The sequence below is a fragment of the Leptinotarsa decemlineata genome, unplaced genomic scaffold (genome assembly GCF_025532065.1).
Source record: "Leptinotarsa decemlineata unplaced genomic scaffold, Ldec_3_MD MMD2_tig00026299_RagTag_RagTag, whole genome shotgun sequence".
Lineage (NCBI taxonomy): Eukaryota > Metazoa > Arthropoda > Insecta > Coleoptera > Chrysomelidae > Leptinotarsa > Leptinotarsa decemlineata.
Genome location: NW_027412676.1, coordinates 6047308 through 6067672, shown reverse-complemented (window position 1 = coordinate 6067672; position 20365 = coordinate 6047308). Strand labels below are relative to the sequence as shown.

General features: G+C 34.8%; 2 protein-coding genes across 2 annotated transcripts in view; both read left to right on the top strand.

Moving 5' to 3' along the window:
* ATPsynB (ATP synthase subunit b, mitochondrial) overlaps positions 1–20365 on the top strand; it is a 59083-nt gene that overhangs the window by 17133 nt on the left and 21585 nt on the right. The window lies entirely within an intron of this gene.
* On the top strand, positions 13626–14562 carry LOC111502754 (protein mono-ADP-ribosyltransferase PARP12). Its single transcript, XM_023156905.2, has one exon. It carries the CDS (start codon positions 13723–13725, stop codon positions 14407–14409), a length of 687 nt encoding a protein of 228 aa, XP_023012673.2. The 5' UTR covers positions 13626–13722; the 3' UTR covers positions 14410–14562.

The window sequence follows — 20365 nt, the reverse complement described above, 5'->3', positions numbered from 1 at the left end:
GAACCAGATTTGGAAGAGGTAAAATTCCACTTAAACGGAACATTGTCATGCTCAATGGCGGATGTTTCGGAATGAGATACTTGTCTTATTGCCTCTTCGGCACCGATCTGGATAACATTACAAAATGAAGCTCTCCCCTCATAACATTATGACTTATGCCACGGATGAGTTTAGTTTACTCATGTAGAGTAAATTAAACTCATTCGCTTATTTGATTCAAGTGAAATCCATGCATGATCTGCACAAGACATCTTTGTAAAAGTTCATTTCGAAGTTAATTGCTTTCTTCCTTCCTTTGGAAGTTTCCCACTTTTTGTGTATACTTTTTCACAAAAAATTTCTTCGAAAATTAGTTTTTCTTAACATGGGACATGAGAACACAACATGATTTATTGAAAAATGATTATATGTGTATTAGAAGATCTAGAGCTTCCCGATAAATGAATAGAAGGTATTAGTAGAGGATCCGACCATAGAATGACCTTCACCTATCGCGTTACCGGTTGAAATATATTTTAATATATAATTCAATATCTAAAAAAATATATTCCGTAAAGGTTGCCTGAAAATTTAAGTGCAAAGTATAATAAATTAATAATTAAAAAATTAATTTTTTTGGGACATTGCAATCATTCCGTTACGTTTTAAATTGCATACTAATCGTAAGTATATAACTTGTGCAATATGCATACACTGGGTTGCCTACTTTTTTCCGGTGCGGTCTATTGGGTTGCCAGGTGTGACCAGGTAAATGAAACTAGGAAATTGTAGCTATCGAGTTACGCGATAAACCTTATATCAAAATAAAGATAATTTTATTGCAAAGACAATGATATAAGGTTGCCTGCGAAATAATGGTGCTAAATACTGGTTGCCGATTTTTAAAGATCGAAATATTCGTGTGACTGAAAATGTGCGACAGAGAGGTCCGAGGAAAATATCTAATGCGATAGAAAAGGACGCAGCACTGCAGCTGTGTCTACTTCGTTCATCGGATGGAAGCGAGTGCGCATGCTTTTCGTCTGTGAACTTGAGAAAGATAGCGATATGCTATAGTAAATGCTGAGCATCAATTTGGAGCAATCGAAAATGTATTTTTTACTTATCAAATGAAATAAATATATACATATAATAAATACATATAAAAAAAGAAATCAATATATAATAAATAAATAATTATAATAAATAAACAAATAAATATAGATTCCTCAACAATTTCCGCCCATGGTCAATCAAATTGCATATAATGTCGCAGTTACAGATAATTGAAAAAAAATTAAATTCACATGTCAATTACATGGAAAAATTTTGAAATGATTTTGCGAGTACTTAGTATAAAGATTAAAAGCTCACCTTTGGAGGAAATGTTTTGATGTATAATTTCACATCCATCTGATGGACGAAGTAGACACAGCTGCAATGCTGCGTCCTTTTCTATCGCATTAGATATTTTCCTCGGACCTCTCTGTCGCACGTTTTCAGTCACACGAATATTTCGATCTTTAAAAATCGGCAACCGGTATTTAGCACCATTTTTTTGCAGGCAACCTTATATCATTGTCTTTGCAATAAAATTATCTTTATTTTGATATAAGGTTTATGGCGTAACTCGATAGCTACAATTTCCTAGTTTTATTTACCTGCTCACACCTGACAAACCAATAGACCGCCCCGGAAAAAATTAGGCAACCCATCGTATGCATATTGCACAAGTTATATACTTACGATTAGTATGCAATTTAAAACGTAACGGAATTATTGCAATGTCCATAAGAAAAATTCAATTATTAATCAATTATACTTTGCACTTAAATTTTCAGGCAATCTTCACGGAATATATTTTTTTAAATATTGAATTATATATTAAAATATATTTCAACCCGTAACGCGATGGGTGAAGGTCATTCTATGGTCGGATCTTAGACTATATAGTCTATATGAAGTCAATCCGAACAGCTAAATTACTCTTTGTCTTTACTACTAATAAAAAATCCCTGTAGGTTTATGAAAAATAAAATTAATTTTGAAAAAAAATTATACTGTGCCGCCCATGCCATACAAAGAAACTGCCTACATTCGGTAACTATTTAGTTTTTATGCCATTCGAAATGACTTCTTACGCAGTTTACTCATTTTCTGTTTGGCACCTCCTGTTTACGTAACGTGTCAGGTTCTTTCTGACAATAATGTCACTAGGACTGTCAAATGGATTGAAGGTGGTGTTTCTCAACGTCAGGTGGGTCAAAGGTTGGGTGTAAGGCAATCAGTGGTTTCAAGACTTTTGAACCGCTACCAACAATTAGAGACTAAGTACCCTCAAACGCACATTTTCAACAGCCAGGAAACTGCAAAATGAGCTAAGTCGAGCAACGGGTACCTAAATTTCCGACCAGACTGTGTGAAAGCGACTTTGAGGAAGTGGATTGAGATCTAGGTGACCAGTCCAGGTACCTCGGCTTACAGCACGCCACAAAAGAGAAAGAATTCAGTTTGCTTGGACACACAGACTTTGGCAGCTGAGGCATTGGCGTAAAGTACTCTTTTCTGTTGAGTCTAAGTTTACTCTTTTTGGCAATAATGATGGTGTTAGAGTATACAGAAGAAGGAATTGATGTTTTATTCCCATTTTGGGGTCGATCAATAATGGTGTGGGGTGGACTAACACTCAATGTTCGTACAGACCTTGTAGTCATCCGCAACGGATCCCTGACTGCCCAAAGGTACTTTAATGAGGTTTCGGATGTCCAGATACGTCAAAACGCAAAAGCAATTTCATTTTCATGTGCGATGGGGCCCGTCCTTATGCTGCAGGCATAGTGCCTCAGTACCTACAAGCTCACATTATCACCACTTTGGGGTGGCCCGCTCGCAGCCCGGACCTGAATTCCATCGAACATGTCTGAGATCAACTGGGAAGAAGCATCCGAAACCGTCAAAACCAACCCATCGCTTTAGATGAGCTGATAATCGTTCTTCGAGAAGACTGGGAGCGTTTGCCTCAAGAAAACCTCAGAGGGCTCATAAGAACCATCCTGTGATTTCTGTCCGAGGAGAAAACACAAGATACTGAGCCATTATTTGTAACACCAAAACAACTTTTTGTTCACTTTTGATTTCAATAGTAAAAAGATTTTCATTTTGATTTTGGTAGTTAATTTTCTCACATATACCCAATACACAACAAAAAATTATTCAATAATTTAGCATGGATTTGGTAGCCATTTGCATTGCCTTTCAGTATAATATAACAAACATTTTTTACTGTTGAAAAAATTACAAGCTCATAAAGGTGTGATCCTTTGTTTTGAGGAGTGTATTTTCAGGTTGGATTGAATAATATGTGGCAACCCTGCTGTACTTGATGCGGCTCGTAATTCGTAATAACTACAATCGTTGATCAAAAAACAAACAGAGTTAATGTGTCGCTCGGGTAGCATCAACTATCATAAAGCAGATTTGTGATACTTTTAATACATTCTAAGGCCGGCCACACACGTAACGGTATACATGACAGGTAAACCTGCGCAGGTTTACCTGTCATGTATACCTGTGCAAACTAGAGTCCACACACGTAACGGTATACCGTACGTTTAGCTCAGTTGAGAGATGGCGAGCCAAGATGAAGATGATATGATAGCTTTAGTCGGATTGTGTGTGGTTTTAAACAAGAAGAAGAAGTGTAAACGTAAAATTTGGAGTAAAAAGTGGCTTACTAAAAGAGATGAATACACTCATACAAGATTATTGAAAGACTTGGTTGGTGAGCCTTCAGACTTCCGTAATTATTTGCGGATGGATGAAGACGCCTATAAACAGCTGTTGTTACTCGTGACTCCATTAATTGAAAAGAAAGACACGGTTATGAGGAAACAAAAGACACTCTCTTCACGGAAGAAGCCCGAACTAAACAAAACTACTGCGCAGGCGACCAGACGTACTCACACACACGCTCAGGTCTAGGGTATAACTGACGACTGCGCAGGTACAAGATACCAAATCTCCGTTCCTGTCAGGTGACCGGCGCAGGTCGCTTCGCCTGTGCACTTTCGCCTGCAGCGACTGGCACACACGCTCCGGTTTGCCTGCGCAGATGACCTGTACAGGTTTACCTGTCATGTATACCGTTACGTGTGTGGCCGGCCTAAAGTTTTTTCTGTTCGCTTGAGTGTATATAAAACATGAGTGATCATTTGCAAGATCTGAGTGATAGTTTAGATGTTCTCGCTCTGAATGACAAAAATCGAATATTACAGATTCCTACAAAAATTACAAGTGACGAATATATGGTAGAGAAAGTTTTAAGTTGGCGATATAACTATCACGATAAACCCTATGAGTTAATGGATTTGGTATCATATTCTTCTGAGTACAATACTGTCGAAAAGCTATTCGATGGTGGTTTTCGCAATCCGCCTGAAATAAACAATATCCAGAGAGTTGAAAATGCATTACTGTTCGCTCAGTATCAGATGAAAAAGAGTCAAAAACAGACTGTGCATGGAGATGTATCTGAACACACGTTATTTCATGGAACAAAAGAAGAAAATATTGATTCGATTTGTAGATCGAACTTTGATTGGCGAAAAATGGGCTCCAGTGGTTATAGATACAGCAAGTACGGGTGCGGAGTATCATTCTCGCCTTCTTCGAGTTACGCTTCCGATTATCCAAGGAGATGTTACCCCGGGAGAGAATAATGATTGTTGTTAAAGTTCTGGAAGTGTCGAGATGCGAGGGTGAAGATGATTTGATAATACCGCCGGAACCGCATGACGTATCTGTGAGCTATGATGAAAACGTTTTCGTCAAATTTTTTGATAATGAATTTTATCCGGAATATATCATTCGTTATTGTCAATGAATCCATTACATGATTTTGAAACTTTGTTATAGTATGATATGTATTTCATTTTTTAGGATTGAATTTTTATTTTCATTTGACATTTTTAGATTTTCTTTTCATTTGGTGTAATTCAAATATTCCCCACACCTCTTTTCGTATAATTATGTTATTTTATTGCGAATTGAAATACATATGCGTAATAGTGATAATTTAATGAGAACATTGTAAAAGTATGTAATAAAACCATATTCATTCAAGAAGTGTACGAATTTTTCTCAGTAGATACTAAAGTGTAACGAATCTATTAATATATCACATAATAATAATAACAATGAAACCATTTACAGAGCAAATTGTTGAAGTTAGGTACAATGAGTAGGCACATAATGAAAATATCTATGTGAAAGTAAAAGAAAATATTGAAATAGATTTGGAAAAAATATAAAATATTACAATGAATTATTTTCTTTATTAGTCAGTGGGCTATGCTTGAAGACAGGCAGTAAACGAATCTAAGAAACTGAGATTTAAATCTTCAAGCCCGTCTCCGATATACCTACACAGTAGGTTGAATGGACTGACGCCTGTTCTATGTTGGATTATATCCGACAGGCGTCAGTGCAGGAATCTTCACTCCTACTTAAGATGAGGAATGAAATACTCTAAAAGAATTTCGATTTTCAATTATGGAATATCATTGACTTTAAGTCAAAGATGGTCACTATCTTGCACTGACGAGTGGCTAAGGAGCCCGAAACTGGTCTGCAAGTGTGCCCGTTCCAAAATTGAAGGTCGACTTTTTCAATTGTATTGCCAATTGCATATGCAGGAAATTTTCTGTGAAGATTCTTGCACTGACGCCTGTTGGATATAATCCAACGCCGTTCGTGGTATTAGCCAGTGGAGTAGTTGTTTTCTGATAGGCGTCAATCCATTCAACCTGTATAAGTATATCCAAGACGGGAGTGAACATTTAAAAGTTTATTTCTTTAGATTTAATGAATTATTTGTATGCATGAAGTTTTATGATATTACAAGTGAAAATGTCACAATAGTATATATACTGTAATTCCAAAATAGTAGGTACTAAATTCTCAGAAATTACTGAGGTTTTTGTCTTAACCTGTCTCTTGCACTGGCGTAAGGAAATTATACTAAACAGATGAGGAAAAATTATAAAATATATAGAATCAACCTTGATTACAATATTTTCGTTTTAATGCTATATTTCTCAGGATTTAGTGCCTATTCAGTGTTAATATCTTCATTCGGGTTTGAAGGTCGTTGTAGTTCAGAACTGCATTCTGAGGATGTTTCATTAGAATTGAGACACATAAAAATTTATCGAAGCTTGAAATAATAAATTGGTGTGAGTTCTATTCATGATATATATCGTTTTGAGGGCACCCGACGCTTTTGAAAACATGTTTGAGTGTACTTACGTATTTTGATGCGTAGATTACGAATCCGAAAGAAGAAAGCGAGGCGCTCTCCCTTATTTACGAAGTTACGGCCCTTCTAAGTTCAGAAAAGGGCAGCCTTCTTTTTCACAAGATACACTATTTAAAAACACAAATATTTATTCACTAGGTCACCTTTACACCTTATTCCTCCTTTCTTGTCACTTTTCACTTCAACAATCAACATTTTTTCCCAATAAAAATGTTGAAAATGTAAGGAGCTGCTTTTTGGTTGTATACCTCTGTATTTCACGTTTTTAAGGTTAATGGCATAGTTGGTACGACTGATGCAAGCATTCGTTTTTAAATTAAGTTTTTTATAACCCTTTTCTGAACTTTGAAGGGCCGTAACTTTGTAAATAAGGAAGAGCGCCGTTTTTTTTTTCTTTCGGATTCGTAATCTACGCATCAAAATACGTAAGTACACTCAAACATTTTTTCAAAAGCGCCGGGTACCCTCAAAACGAATATTTATCCTATTCATTGTATAAAGAAAAACAGACTTTTCTAGTTTTCAGTCGAGAAACGAAGATATTTATAAGAAACAAAGCAGTCAATTTGGGCGTCCAAAACTTTATACAAAAATATTATAAAATAATTTCTTCGATGTTTTTCCAATAACATGAAATCAAACTTGGTCAAAAGCTCGATGTAATGTGGGTATGTTCTTTCTTTTCTAAACAGAAATATCAAGAAGTTTTTCTGGACACAATATGTTGATTGTAAATAGGATCCCATATCAAAAATCCGCATTCTAATTTTGAGGGAACTAGGTAATTTTACTTAGAAGTGAGTGCAGAAGTTTTATCAGAGTTTCTGCAGTTCCTAAAACGAAGCCATGCCCGCAGGTCCGTCGCCAAGGGGGGGAACCTCCCCCCCCTGCTTTTTCGACTTGGGAAAAAGTTGGGAAATTTTGGGCCATGAAGATAGAAAATAATAATAGTAAAAAAATGAATAAAAACTAAAAAAATAAAAATGAGAGAAAAGAAAAGGAGAGTTAATAAGAAAAAGAAAAGAACCAGGAGAAGGTTGGGATTTCCCAACATGCATAACTTTTAGAGAATTCTGAGTTGTTTGAAATCTTCAAAAAAGTTTAATTTCTCCCTAGTAAGAAAACAGTCCTGAACAGTCCACAAATTTTGAAGTGACAATTTTACAAAATTCTCAACTTTTCGCTGTTTTTTCGACTTGGAAAAGTTGGGAAATTTGGGGCCGTGAAGATAGAAAAAAATATAGTAGAAAACAATATTATTTAAGTGTTGTTTCCTTTCATTTGTATTGAATATTACTATACATGGTGGATATGGTGGAAGACCAAGGACCTTGGTCCAAAGTAGAATAATTCCCATTATTATTTTTATAATTAGCAAAATTTATTTTCGTTTGTGCATACCCTAACGGGCATAAGCATTCAGCCAATCTTTGGATAGCTAAGTAAGAAAATTAATATATTATAGTAGTAACTAATCCCTCTGCTTTCAATTCTTCGAAAGTTGGAAAATTTTGCTGGTGGGGTTGAGAAAATTTGGATTCCCTCCCCCCCCAGTTTTTCTTTTCGTTACGGCCCTGCATGCGCGCTATGCTAAGGTAAATTTTTGGTTCAAAATAAGGTTGTATGTCGTTAAAGGGTATGTCATTGCTTGCTGGCAGTAAAAGGCTCGATTGGTAACGATTAGTACATGGTAACTCTAATATGTAGTTCATGTTCTTATTTGTGTACATATACTTTGAAAGAATACCAATAATTAATCAACGATTATCTTGTGTTTCACAGACCTAATCTTCATAAGTTGTTCGAGAATATTCAAGCATGTATTATATTCCAATATGATAGATAATGAAATTTTATCTTTCATTATTCAGAAGAACTTCAAAAATATTTTATATAGAGAAATACAAATATTATTTGTATTTCTCCAGTCCACAAACCGTTGATATAGTTTTTCGTACACTTTCTTAGATTTTTGGGGTAAAATATTTTGTCCTGCAATTTCTGCTTTCTCCGATAAGTGCGGTGGTAATTTTGATATTATAATTGGCAAAGTTTACCTCTAGCTATATTCTTTGAAAATTAAACACCTACTGATTTCGATAAATGAAACAATCAGATAGGAAAAATTATAAGTTTCTATTGATTAAAAATCTGTATCGTTATGAAAAATCTGAATCATAATGGATATCATTATGAAACGGATCTATATTTAGAGTACGGGTATCTGTATCTGTAGAGTAGGGAGGGTTAGTGTAATCCCACAGCACTTAGGCCACATGTGACCCATTGCCCATTGTACGTTCTCCCGAGGAGTTGTCCTCCTAGGTCATCGTCCATCCTGTCCTTTCCAGGAAGGTGGACAGGTCACTGGGAGACATCTCCTTTATATCGGCAGGTGTAGGCCAAGACTCGCCGAACACACACTCTCTTATTGACGATAACTCCGAGCACTCGCACAGGACATGCCTGACAGTCTCATCTTCCTGTTCACACATCCTGCTTAGAGGTGTGTCCACTAGCTCCATATTATGGAGGTGTTTACTTGACAGTGGCCAGTCAGAAATCCTACTATTAGGCGTAGATTTTTCCTGGTTATCGCCAGATATTTCTTCGGCGCCAGCTTCCCAGGGTCGCCCAAGGTGATCCTGGCAATATTACATCCTTTGATTCCATCCCATCTCTTTAAGGATTGAGCATGGGTGTAACATTTGACTAGTTCCGCAGTTGTCGAAGTCATCAGGCCGTAGGTGCCACTGGGTCCTAAAATTCTCAGTCCAGCCGCTTCCTTGGCTAAACAGTCGGCAATGCAATTACCTTTACTCATGTCGTGCCCCTTAACTCACCTCAGAATAATGTTATTATCTACCGAGGTTTTGGCTAAATCTTGGTGACACTCTAGTACTAGCCTTGAGGTTATATGTTGTATGTTCAAGGCTAATAGGGCTTGTCTACTGTCATTTCAGATTGTTATGTTTTTGCCAGAAATTCCTTTCTTGGTTATTTCTTTTGTGGCGATTGAGATACCAACCAGTTCTGTTTGGACCACTCTGGTATTTCTTCCTATTCCCCACTTAATTCTTAGGCTTAGTGATCTGGAGTACATTCCACACCCTTAACCTTCTTTGGTTTTTGAGCCGTCTGTATAAATACGTATTGCATTTGTATCATCTGATTCTATGTTCTGCTTAATTTGTATTTTGTAGGGTTTATTAAACACAAACCTGGGTTCAATTGCATTGCTTGTTGCCTGCAGCAGAGGTTGCGCAGTAAGCACTTCCCGCCATAGGCCCAGCCTCAATTGACCCATTCCTACTTCGAGGTTTACACCAGCCGTGCGCAATCGTACCATGGACATTAACGCAACCTCCTTAACGTACAGATCCAGAGGGGTCAGACCCGTGATTAATTCCATTGCCGCGGTTGGTGTTGTTCTCATGGCTCCTCTGATGTTTAAACAAGCCAGTCACTGTATTTGATATAATTTTTGGATAGCCGTTGCTTGTAGAACTTGCAATGGCTCCATACGTTAACATAGGTATTATTATTGCAGTGTAGATCCAGGTGACCACACGGGATGAAACGGATCTGCAGTGTGTCTCACTTCTCATGGAAACACCCCCGTATCTTCCGTAATATTCGAGGTAGAACGTTGAAACTCCCTGGACTGATGGAAATGCTCAAAATGCACCTACCACCTGAATGGGGTTGGCCAAAGTGATATACACTGTCCGCCACTCGCGATGGAACACCCCATTTTTACGGTAAAACATATTAGGGGCAAAATAGGCAAAAATTCCTTCAGATTCGTGATTAGGACTGCCAACTTACTACGATTACACTTTTTTCCTGAAAAAATTTCAGTCCTGAAAATTACGAATTTGTTTTACTTCTCATGGAAACACCTTCCGTATTATTTGAAGTAGATTTTTTTTTGTTTTTGACATCAAAACATGAACTAAATTGTTCAAGATAAATTCTACTTTTGTTTTCACATAAATAATTTATTTTTTATTTTGTTGTCTGTCAGGAAGGTTATTCTTTCTCAATAAGAGAGAAAATGGTAATTTTGTAAGAGGAACGGAAACATGTAATCAGTGAGGTTTTAGGATGGTTAATCTTAGTTCATATTCTCATTTTCCCATTATTTAAAAAAAACAGGCATATTTTGTGGCGAAAAATGTTATGTAGTTCAACATTCTTTCGAAGTACTACTTTCAAAATCACATTTTCAATTAAAAAACAAAACAATCAATTTCAAATAATTTAACCGTTGACAATTTTATATTTTCGTGCCTTCTATGAAATTTCCCTCCAATCGAACATATTTTTCGATACGCCTTCTATTATTTCCTCCAACTCTTTTCAGTTCTCTAGGTGTGATTTCTCTACACGCTTGTATAATTCTTGCACGGAAATCTTCCTTATTTGTTGGCCTATCCTTATAAACTTTATTTTTCAAGTTTCCCCATGAATAAAAATCCAGTGGAGTTAAATCTGGGGATCGTGGTGGCCATACTACGAGAGGGCTATTGAGTCCTATCCATTTCATAGGTAGATTCATATTCAACCAAACCCTTGTTATGCCACTATTGTGAACTGGTGAACCATCTAACTGGAAAATCATGCTGTGTCTCACATCCAATGGTAGTTCTTTCAACACATCGGAAAATGCATTTTCGACAAAATCAACGAATAGTCGTCCGTTTAAATTTTGATCGAAAAAAAGGCCCGATAATATTTTCGTTCAGGATACCACACCACCCATTAACTTTCTGAGATATTTGGTCTCTACAATTCACCACCCAATTTGGATTTTGTTCAGCCCAAAACCTCATATTCTGGGAAGATACAACACCATTCGTGGTAAAGGTAGCCTCATCACTGTATAAGATATACTTTAAAAAATTCCTGTCATTGAGATGATTTCCCTGCATCCCATAAACAATACTCCTTACGGCGGATTTTATCTCCTTCAAAGTGCAAAGTATGTAAAAATTTGGGTTTGAACGCATGCATTTTATGCCTCTTTAAACACCTCCATATTTTACTGCAGCTCATATTGAGTTGAAGCGATAAGTTTCTCAAACTAATTCTAGGATCAGCTTGATGAGCCGCCAATATCGTATCATCATCAATATGATGTTTTACAATTTTTCTGTCCTTTGTTACTTGGCCAGTGCTCATGAATAGATTATATATTTTATGTACAGTTCCAGGGTGTACAGCTACCTCTAGCGGGTGTCTTCTATTAAATTCAGCGACCGCTTCACGATAAGACCTCACCCCTTCACCAACAATTAAAACAATTTCAATTTTTGCTTGAAGTGACAGACGTGCCATGTTGAACTTTGTCAGTCAAAATGAGCTGATATCAATTAAAATGGGAACTTCAGAAATATTAAAATATGAACAGGAACTCAGGAACAGAAAACAACTGGAACACAGGAACAATATCCAACACAAATATCCAAACAATAAACACAATGGGAACAAAAACACGGCAGAATTAACAGGAACAACGGTGATTCAAAGAACAACAATACTAGAAACAACAAATGCAATGAAAACTGGTCTGGGGGTTAATACAACAAGATCTTTCAACAATATTGTCAGGTTGACAGTAAATATCAATGAGCAACTTCAGGGCACCGCATGATTAAATGAAACTGATATAATGCAATCCCTTCAAATGATTTCAGACAACAATTCAGCAAGTAGATAAAATAAACTAAATTCTACCTCTACGTCATGTATGACGTTTGGTCATTTGGCGAAGGAGAAAGTCTCTCTTATTATTTACTAGTATTATGTTGCTGTATCGCTGCTGTTCCAATGTTTTGACAGAATCAGAATCAACGAACTTAGGCGTGCGCAGCGTTATAGAACAGTGCTTTCAAAAACATTGTTCTACAGCGACATCTAGTGACGAGTTACAGAAAAATTGATAGCCTAAAAACCTTCTCTATGAAAAATTACTTATGGCAAGTTTCATCACGATCGGTTGAGCGATGTAGAAGTTTATCACTCACCAACCAACCAACAAACATCCATTTGTATATATTAGATGTGAAATGAGTGATGAATGAATTTTTGAAGGCATACCCGCGGTTTTATACTTGGAAATTCAAATCAATTTCTACTGAATGTTATTATTTGTGGAGTTATCGCTTACATAATCCTCAAAAGTGATATTTGAAACCTATCCAATTCCAAACACAACCAAAGCTAAACTCTGCGAGTATAAATAGAGACAATTTATTATTATTATATAGAAAACTGTTTTATCCACCTGATTGAGCATTTTCTGTAATATGGTGAAGAGGCATTCATTCTTTAATACTATTGTCAATGTGTTTCGTTTTGTGCATAATGTGTTTCGTTTTGGTTATTATATTTTTCTGCTCATTCAATATAAAAGTTTTTTTCATATATTCCCATGGTTTTTAATTCACCTTCCAAGAATAAAAAATAGGGCAATGAAAAGTTAATCAAACCGAAACATTTCAATTGTACCTTCGAAAGGAAATATTTTTTTCTCTGAATAATTCAACAAGTTGGAATGAATACTGAAAGTCATAAAATACTTCTATCCTGTGATTTCTTGCGGGCTTCCGCTTGCATAAAATCGTGAAGCAATTCAAATCTAAACACTATGAAACCCTGGGGACATAAAGAACATAAAACTCGATTAGATCAGCTTGTGGAAATACAACCCTTTCAGCGTGTTATTCTTTCTTATTTGGAAAGGTCTGAAATAGCTACCGGACTGAGTCATGGCCAGTGGGAGAAATCATATCTGCGTAAAGTTTGGGTCGTAAAGTTGGGTATGTTAAACTCCATCACTAACTGAATACTGTCTTGAATTTGGATGTTTACGGCTCGAATAATCTAACAGACTGATAACAGATTTCTTCACATCTACTGCACATCTTAGGGAAGGGACTTCTCACCTGCCATGACTCAGTCCGGCAGCTGTAAAATTGAGTTCCGTGAATGAATTTTAGGTTGCGATTTCTATTTCAATTTCTCTAATCCAGGGCTAGGAGAGCAATTAGATAATTCAATTTTTTTATGTACTTTGTAATAAAAATCGTTCAAAAGTAGAACATTCCACAACCACGCCCTTTTTTGTTTTCTTTTCATGGCATTTCTATTTTCCTAAACTCAAGAATAGCGTTCCTGTAGACTGTAGACTCTCCTCAAAATTATCGGTGACACAGTGAAATAGCAACACGGTTGACGATAAAAACGAATTATCTCGATTTCCACGCTCGTCGGGAAATCACAGAGCCATCGTTCATGAATAAAATGATTGGAGAGCGCATGAGTGCATTGCAGTTCATAACTGGCGAAGGACATTTAATTCGCGATACTAACTACTTTCGTGGGTCATTTCGTAGTTTCGTCGGTGCAGTGAAGAAGTGAAGATGAACGACGATTTGATAGACACTTTCGGTAGTCTCTCGTTGAATGATGAAAATAGAGTAGTGCAGCCTGCGATTCAAATCCAGAAAAATCCGTCAGTGCTCAGCGTTTGCCTGAGTCACGTAGACACACTCCACTGGAATTGGATGGATAATAATACAGCGTACCAGCTGGTGAAGTTATCGGGGAATTCACCGGAATATCATGCAGTCGAGAGAAGATTCAAATCTACCTCCCCTCTTAGTAATATTATACAAATTCAAAGAGTCCAGTGCCCTTTCTTGTACGTACAATATCAGCTCAAACTGAAACAAAAGCAAAGCAGGCACGTATATGTTTCCGAATCAAGTTTGTTCCACGGCACCAAGGAGTGCAATATTGATTCGATTTGCAGAAAAAATTTTGATTGGCGTTTGATGGGCTCCAGTGGTTATCGATACAGCAAGTTCGGTTGTGGGGTATCCTTCTCGCCGAGTTCTAATTACGCTTCCATGTTTCCTCGGAAGCATTTTGTTAGCGAAAGAATTATGTTCGTCGTTAAAGTTTTGGAAGTAGCTAGATGTCCAGGTATATCTGGTTTGTATATACCTCCAGAACCAGCTGATACGTCTGCCAAAAGCGATGGGAACGTCGTTGTCAAATATTTCGATAATGACTTTTGTCCGGAATATATTATAAGGTACTCGTGATTATTTCAACAGTTGATGTTCAACTAACAGCTTTGATTATATTTCACTGAGATATTGTTATATTGCCTATTGTTAAATAATAGCTATGAATGTTATTATGCATATATGATAAATGGTTCTGTGTTTAGTTCATTAAAATATCCGTAAAATTAGGATGTGTCGTTTTTATATATTTCTAATGTCGAAATGATGTTTAATAAATGAGATATCCTAGGCAATTGACGCCCACTTCACGAAAAAAAAGATTTGTTGAATGAAAGAAAACTCACTTCATTCAAAGAAATAAAAGTGTCATATATGCACGACAAAATATTTTGTTGATGCAAGAAAAAAGAATTCTTGACTCCCAACTATTTCTTCAAGCAAATGTTCATTGTATCAAACAAATCTTTGATTGAAACAATCACATCGATCAGTTATTTCAATTTAAAGAAGAATTGAATTCAAGTAATATTTTGTCTAATTGATAGCGGGAATGATTTAGCGTAATTAGAATATTCTATTAAACAAACAACATTTAAAGATGGGTGAAATAGTGGAACTGATTGAAATAATCAAATGTATTTTCTGTTTGAGTAAAAGTTATGTTGAGGAAACATAACATATCTGCAGGATGATGGAGAACTTTGCTTGTTTTGATAATGGTAAAATTTCCACTGAAGTAATGATTTTGTTGAACAAGTAATCAATAGTAATTGAAAGAACAAAGTTTATACCTCATTGTAAGTATCTTGCTGATAGAATAAATGATTTCGAAAGTTCAAAATAAGTATGAATAATGGTGAACCAAATGAAATAAATTTACAAATCAAAATCCTTCCCTCTTGTTTGAATTTGGTTATTGGATTCAATCAACCAAATATTATACTAATTTGAGTACCAGCATCTCGTTGGTGGTAATGGAGCTTCAGATCGGTTCTACTGAAAATTACTACGTAGTTTTAGTATTGAGAAAAGTACTTTTCGGCATAATCAGAAATACAGAGAGTCAGTGATTGAATTTACATGAATATCCAATCGAAATAGATCAAGTTATTGAATAATTGTGAGAATATATTATGTTTGTTCATCAACCCAATTTCTTAATACATGAAATACAATTTGTATATTTTTCTCAACTGGATTATTGATCTACTTACGTATCACGATTTTTTAATCAGCTGCTGATGGGAGTCTTGCGGATATTATTTCATATTCAATACAAATTATGTAAATGCCATGGACATTTTTTCAACATGAGAATTAGCAAAATATAAATAAAAATCGAGAAATTTCAGTAACAAATTTATTCAAACAATCAATAAATTATAATAGACTTCTACAAATATTTAAATAAAAATATGAACTTTCCACAAATGGTTGATCCTAATCTAAAACATTAACATATTTTATTATTTATTATTATAATTGGTGATATCTACCAAAAAACAATTAGAGTCGGTTTCGAAATCTTTCACTGAAGTAATGTTCTAAAATGAAAGAGAACAGAGATTAGTGATTGTCTACATTTTCGCAATAATAGTATTGGATCAATGTCTACTAACTAGCTTGGATATTATCTCATAGAAATATAAGAATATAATTATTTATTTTTGTACAAATCCAACTCAACTAACGGAGGTATCCTTATTTTTTGATAATAGGAAAAAAACAATGACGTACTTTATCACAGAAATATTTGATTAGAAATATGACTGTGGTGACAACATTTATTTAGCTCTCCAACCGCAATTTTCAGGCTTTCAAATCTAGTAAATTTGAGAATTGTAACATTTAATTATTAAGGTACAGACCTGAAAATTAATAAGTATCTACGGCAAATCGCAAAAATATATAGTTATTTGAGAAAATTGAATGTTTCTAATTGTAATGGTATACATATTTATTATAAAAGTTACGATTGAAAAACATACCTCTGTTATATATGATTCTTAATTTATTCCATCAATTGCTTCCTTGATTGAATATTTTTCTTTTGCCAATTGAGGGAATCATTTCTTTGAGAACTTCATCAGTGAGCCTTTTAGCTATGTCTAGGATTACATCATTATCTGTTTCAAAAGTATGAGGTTTAAGTATATTAGTGGGTTATAAATAATAAATGTATTTTTTTACCTTTAAAAATTCCAATCAGATCATTTAATCATTTTGAGTTCGTGCAGTTTTGTTGGATGTCATCATTTCTGTAAATATGTTACAAATAAGTTTTCCTTTTCGGTCTTACTAATTTTAATAAATTAAAACAAGAGAAAACTGTGATTATTTCACAATGTTTATTAAAAGAAAAATCTTAAAAAGAGGTTCCTTCAAGGATTCGGTATATACTATCATGTTTTTAAATCAACTATTATACCGGATGAGAATGAAATCATTGTTTACGGCGCCATTCAATTATTTATGATGTAAGAAATGTACAATTCGAAATAAAGGTACAGTTCTTCGCTGACATCTATTTCTGTAGCAAACACCTTAATTGTATTTACTCTGAAAATGTACAGTTCCTCCGTATCCAAAGATCAAAGGTCAACTAGGTACCCAGTGTATGCATACCTACCTCTCAATAATAATCATTTCACTCAACAACTTCTACTTTCTTAAAAACAGAATTGAAAACATCGAAGTTTTCCTTCAGTCATTACATTAAACAATAAGAACCTCAAGCCACTTTTATAGAGGATAGCTGTCGATGCTATTAATAATTATTTCAAAATATGGAATGAAAGAAAATATATAAATATCAACATACCTGTGAAAACACTGAAAAATTTCAAACCACGCATAATCAAAAAGAAACTGTAAACCTCTTCGTCATTAGAAGTATTTCAACTATACCATTTCTTTCAAGGAAATAATTTAATTTTTCAAACCAACAAATAATAAAAATACTGAAATGAAATTATCCATAGTCTTGAAATTATTTCCAAAATAAGTTTGATGTATTGATATGCATTGTTGAAGTGAAAATAAATATTCAGCTGATTCAATTATATATTAGTGTCAAAACCGCACCCCATACTGCTAAACTAAATTGGAAAGTTTTCATTCAACAGACGTACTTTTGATTTGATGAAATTTTATTGTTTGATTCAACCGAATTATTTTGAAAACTCAATAAATGTTATTCTTGAAATGATCCACAATTCATTTGACCAAGTAAAAAACCTCTTGAATTGAAATATTAGAGAAATCAAAATGAGAACTTCATTTTGTCTCCGCAAAATTATCATCATCGATACAATACACACATCGTTTGAAATGAATATTTAATCAAAATGATTAAATAAATTAGACTCAATAAATTTCTTTGAAGTAACAAATCTTTTTTTCCGTGTAATTTCAAATCAATACATTATTTAATGAGATGATTACATTAAAAACCATTTAGAAAAATAGTTTTTTTGACAAAAAAAGAATACAGAAAAGTAATACATTAGTGTTATCAGTCATAAGATTATGCAACTTTTTCAATACTCAATTGGGCATTATTGAACATGCAGTTTATAGGAACGCCCATATATTAATTTACGTATTATCTTAATAAACATAAATATTTCGACTTGGAGCCGTATACAAAACCTAAAAATATATTATATTGTCTTTTTTAGATATCTAAAGATGGTGCACATATATGATAAATTGGGATCACGCAATAAATTCTGATGATAGAACCCAACGAAATTTTAAAAATCCTGAAAAATTAATAAAGTTTAAATAACTAAAAAAACACGCGTTTAAAGAATATCGAACTAAAAAGTTAAAAATATTATTTTTAAATAAGCTTAAAACAATAACGAACGAAAAATACTAGTATTATTGTGAAAAAAGCAACGGGCGCTTGATATACAAAAAATTTGGCACAAATAATACTAGTATTTTTCCTTCGTTATTGTTTTGAGCTTATTGAAAAAAAACATTTCCAACTTTTTAGTTCGATGTTCTTTAAAAGCGTGTATTTTAGTTTCTTGAATTATATTATTTTTCATTTTTTAGTTTCGTACGCTATAAAAGCGTGTTTTTTAGTCTTTTTAAACTATATTTATTTTATCTAAACTTTTGGGGTCAATCAGCCTTATACTGTTTAGAAAAATGGCCATTGATATTTTCCGATTCTGGAGAGGGAGCCTGAAAATCAGCTACCAAGCCCAAGGCAGCAGGCGCGCATGTTATTAAAAAAATACTTTTTTCAAATGAAGAAATACATGTGAAGTGAGTTCGACTTATATCAAGGAGGTTACGTACAGCGCCATCTGCCCACAAATAAAGCAAGCAATAATGATGGTAGCCGGTCGGTTCGACGTGGGTGCTTTGTTCACTCACTCGTCGAATTGACTGCCGTATTGGTCAGTGGTTCAAACCCCAGTATGAACGATCGATTTTCACTTGCTATCGTCCAACCTGTGTTAGGAATCACACGTTATAAGGTACGACCTGGTTAATCCTTAGCTCGCACAAGTTTCGACTTCTGAGGGTTGTCGTTCGTAGGGTTGCGACAGCTGGTTAACGGAAAAAACATATTTTGAAACAGATATCAAGGAGGTTACGTATAGCGCCATCTGCCCGTGAATAGATCAAGCAATAATGTCGATATATCAAGGAGGTTAAGTACAGCGCCATCTGCCCGCGAATATATCAATCCATAATGATATATCAAGGAGGTTACGTACACTGCCATCTGCCCCCGAATAGATCAAGCAATAATGTCGATAATTCTGTCATACAGATCCCAATATGAAATGAAAAGGACAAACATACATACATACAAGTGAAGCTAATATAAAGCGTGTACAAACAGCTTGTATAAATGTTAAACGGAAATCGGAGAATCGTGCTCCATTAAATTCGATCTTAAATAACTATCTCTCCTGTGAAAGGGAGCAGAACTGGGGGTTATTACATACCAAGTGAAATACAACATCTAGTGTACAATGTATGCAAAAAATAGTCATTCAATTTCTAGAGATTTTGAATTCAATATTTATATATTTGTACGCAATTTCAATCAAGATTCGAGACAGGGAAGAGATAAAGTTCTCGAAACGTCCCCCAAAGAGGGTATATTTTCATTTGAAATTCATATATAGCAAGCGCCAAACGTGATGGCGAACGATCGCGCAGGTATAGACTCTCCCAACTAAATTACTATTGGATTACGATAAACCTCTTGCCGGCCAGTGTCGTACCTATAATTAGTTTTAATTAGGGTAGCACATGAAACATGACTTTTTTGTAATTATTTTTCATTTATTATTATAGGTAGTAGTACAGTTCATTGAAATGTTATATAATTATTCTGTGATACACTCTTGATACTGATATTTTGTTAGGCGATGACATTTTTTCAGATACACAAATTATTCAGAAAATGTCAAACGCAAACAGCATTGTAGGACAAGTTAATACCTCTGTACATAGCATTTGTATGTCTTGCAAGAGCTGTAGTGGGGGTTATATTGAAAATGAGCGTATGGGGGGGCTAGCCATCACGTTTGGCGCTTGCTGTATTTGTTCTGAAGTTTATAGGCAAAATTAATAACTAAAAATGTGACAAGTTGGATGGACCTATGTGAATTTTTGAATAAAATTTGCAGTGAACATTTAAGGGCAAATTCAGTAATTTGCCTTTCACATTTAATTTATTTAAAAAATTGTGTATTTGGTTATTCTAGAAAAAAAATTCGTATATTCGTATCTACGATCGATAAATTTCAAAATATTCATTATCATTGCATGAGAATGAAAATTTGTTTTCAAACTAGATAGAATTGGTTGCCCAAGTAGTTGATTATTTTTTCTCATAGTGCTCTGTCACTTTCTCGTACGGAGTTTCATTGTCACATTAGTCCATGCATTTGTATAGAGGGCTTCGCAAGGAAATCTTCCCTCTTTGGAATATCTTGAATTGGAACAAATATCAAAATTTTTCCGAGATCCCTGAGGTTTTCAGAGGGACATTTTT

Excerpts from the sequence above, each read along its gene's own strand:
- LOC111502754 (XM_023156905.2), top strand. The coding sequence starts at position 13,723 with ATGAACGACGATTTGATAGACACTTTCGGTAGTCTCTCGTTGAATGAT.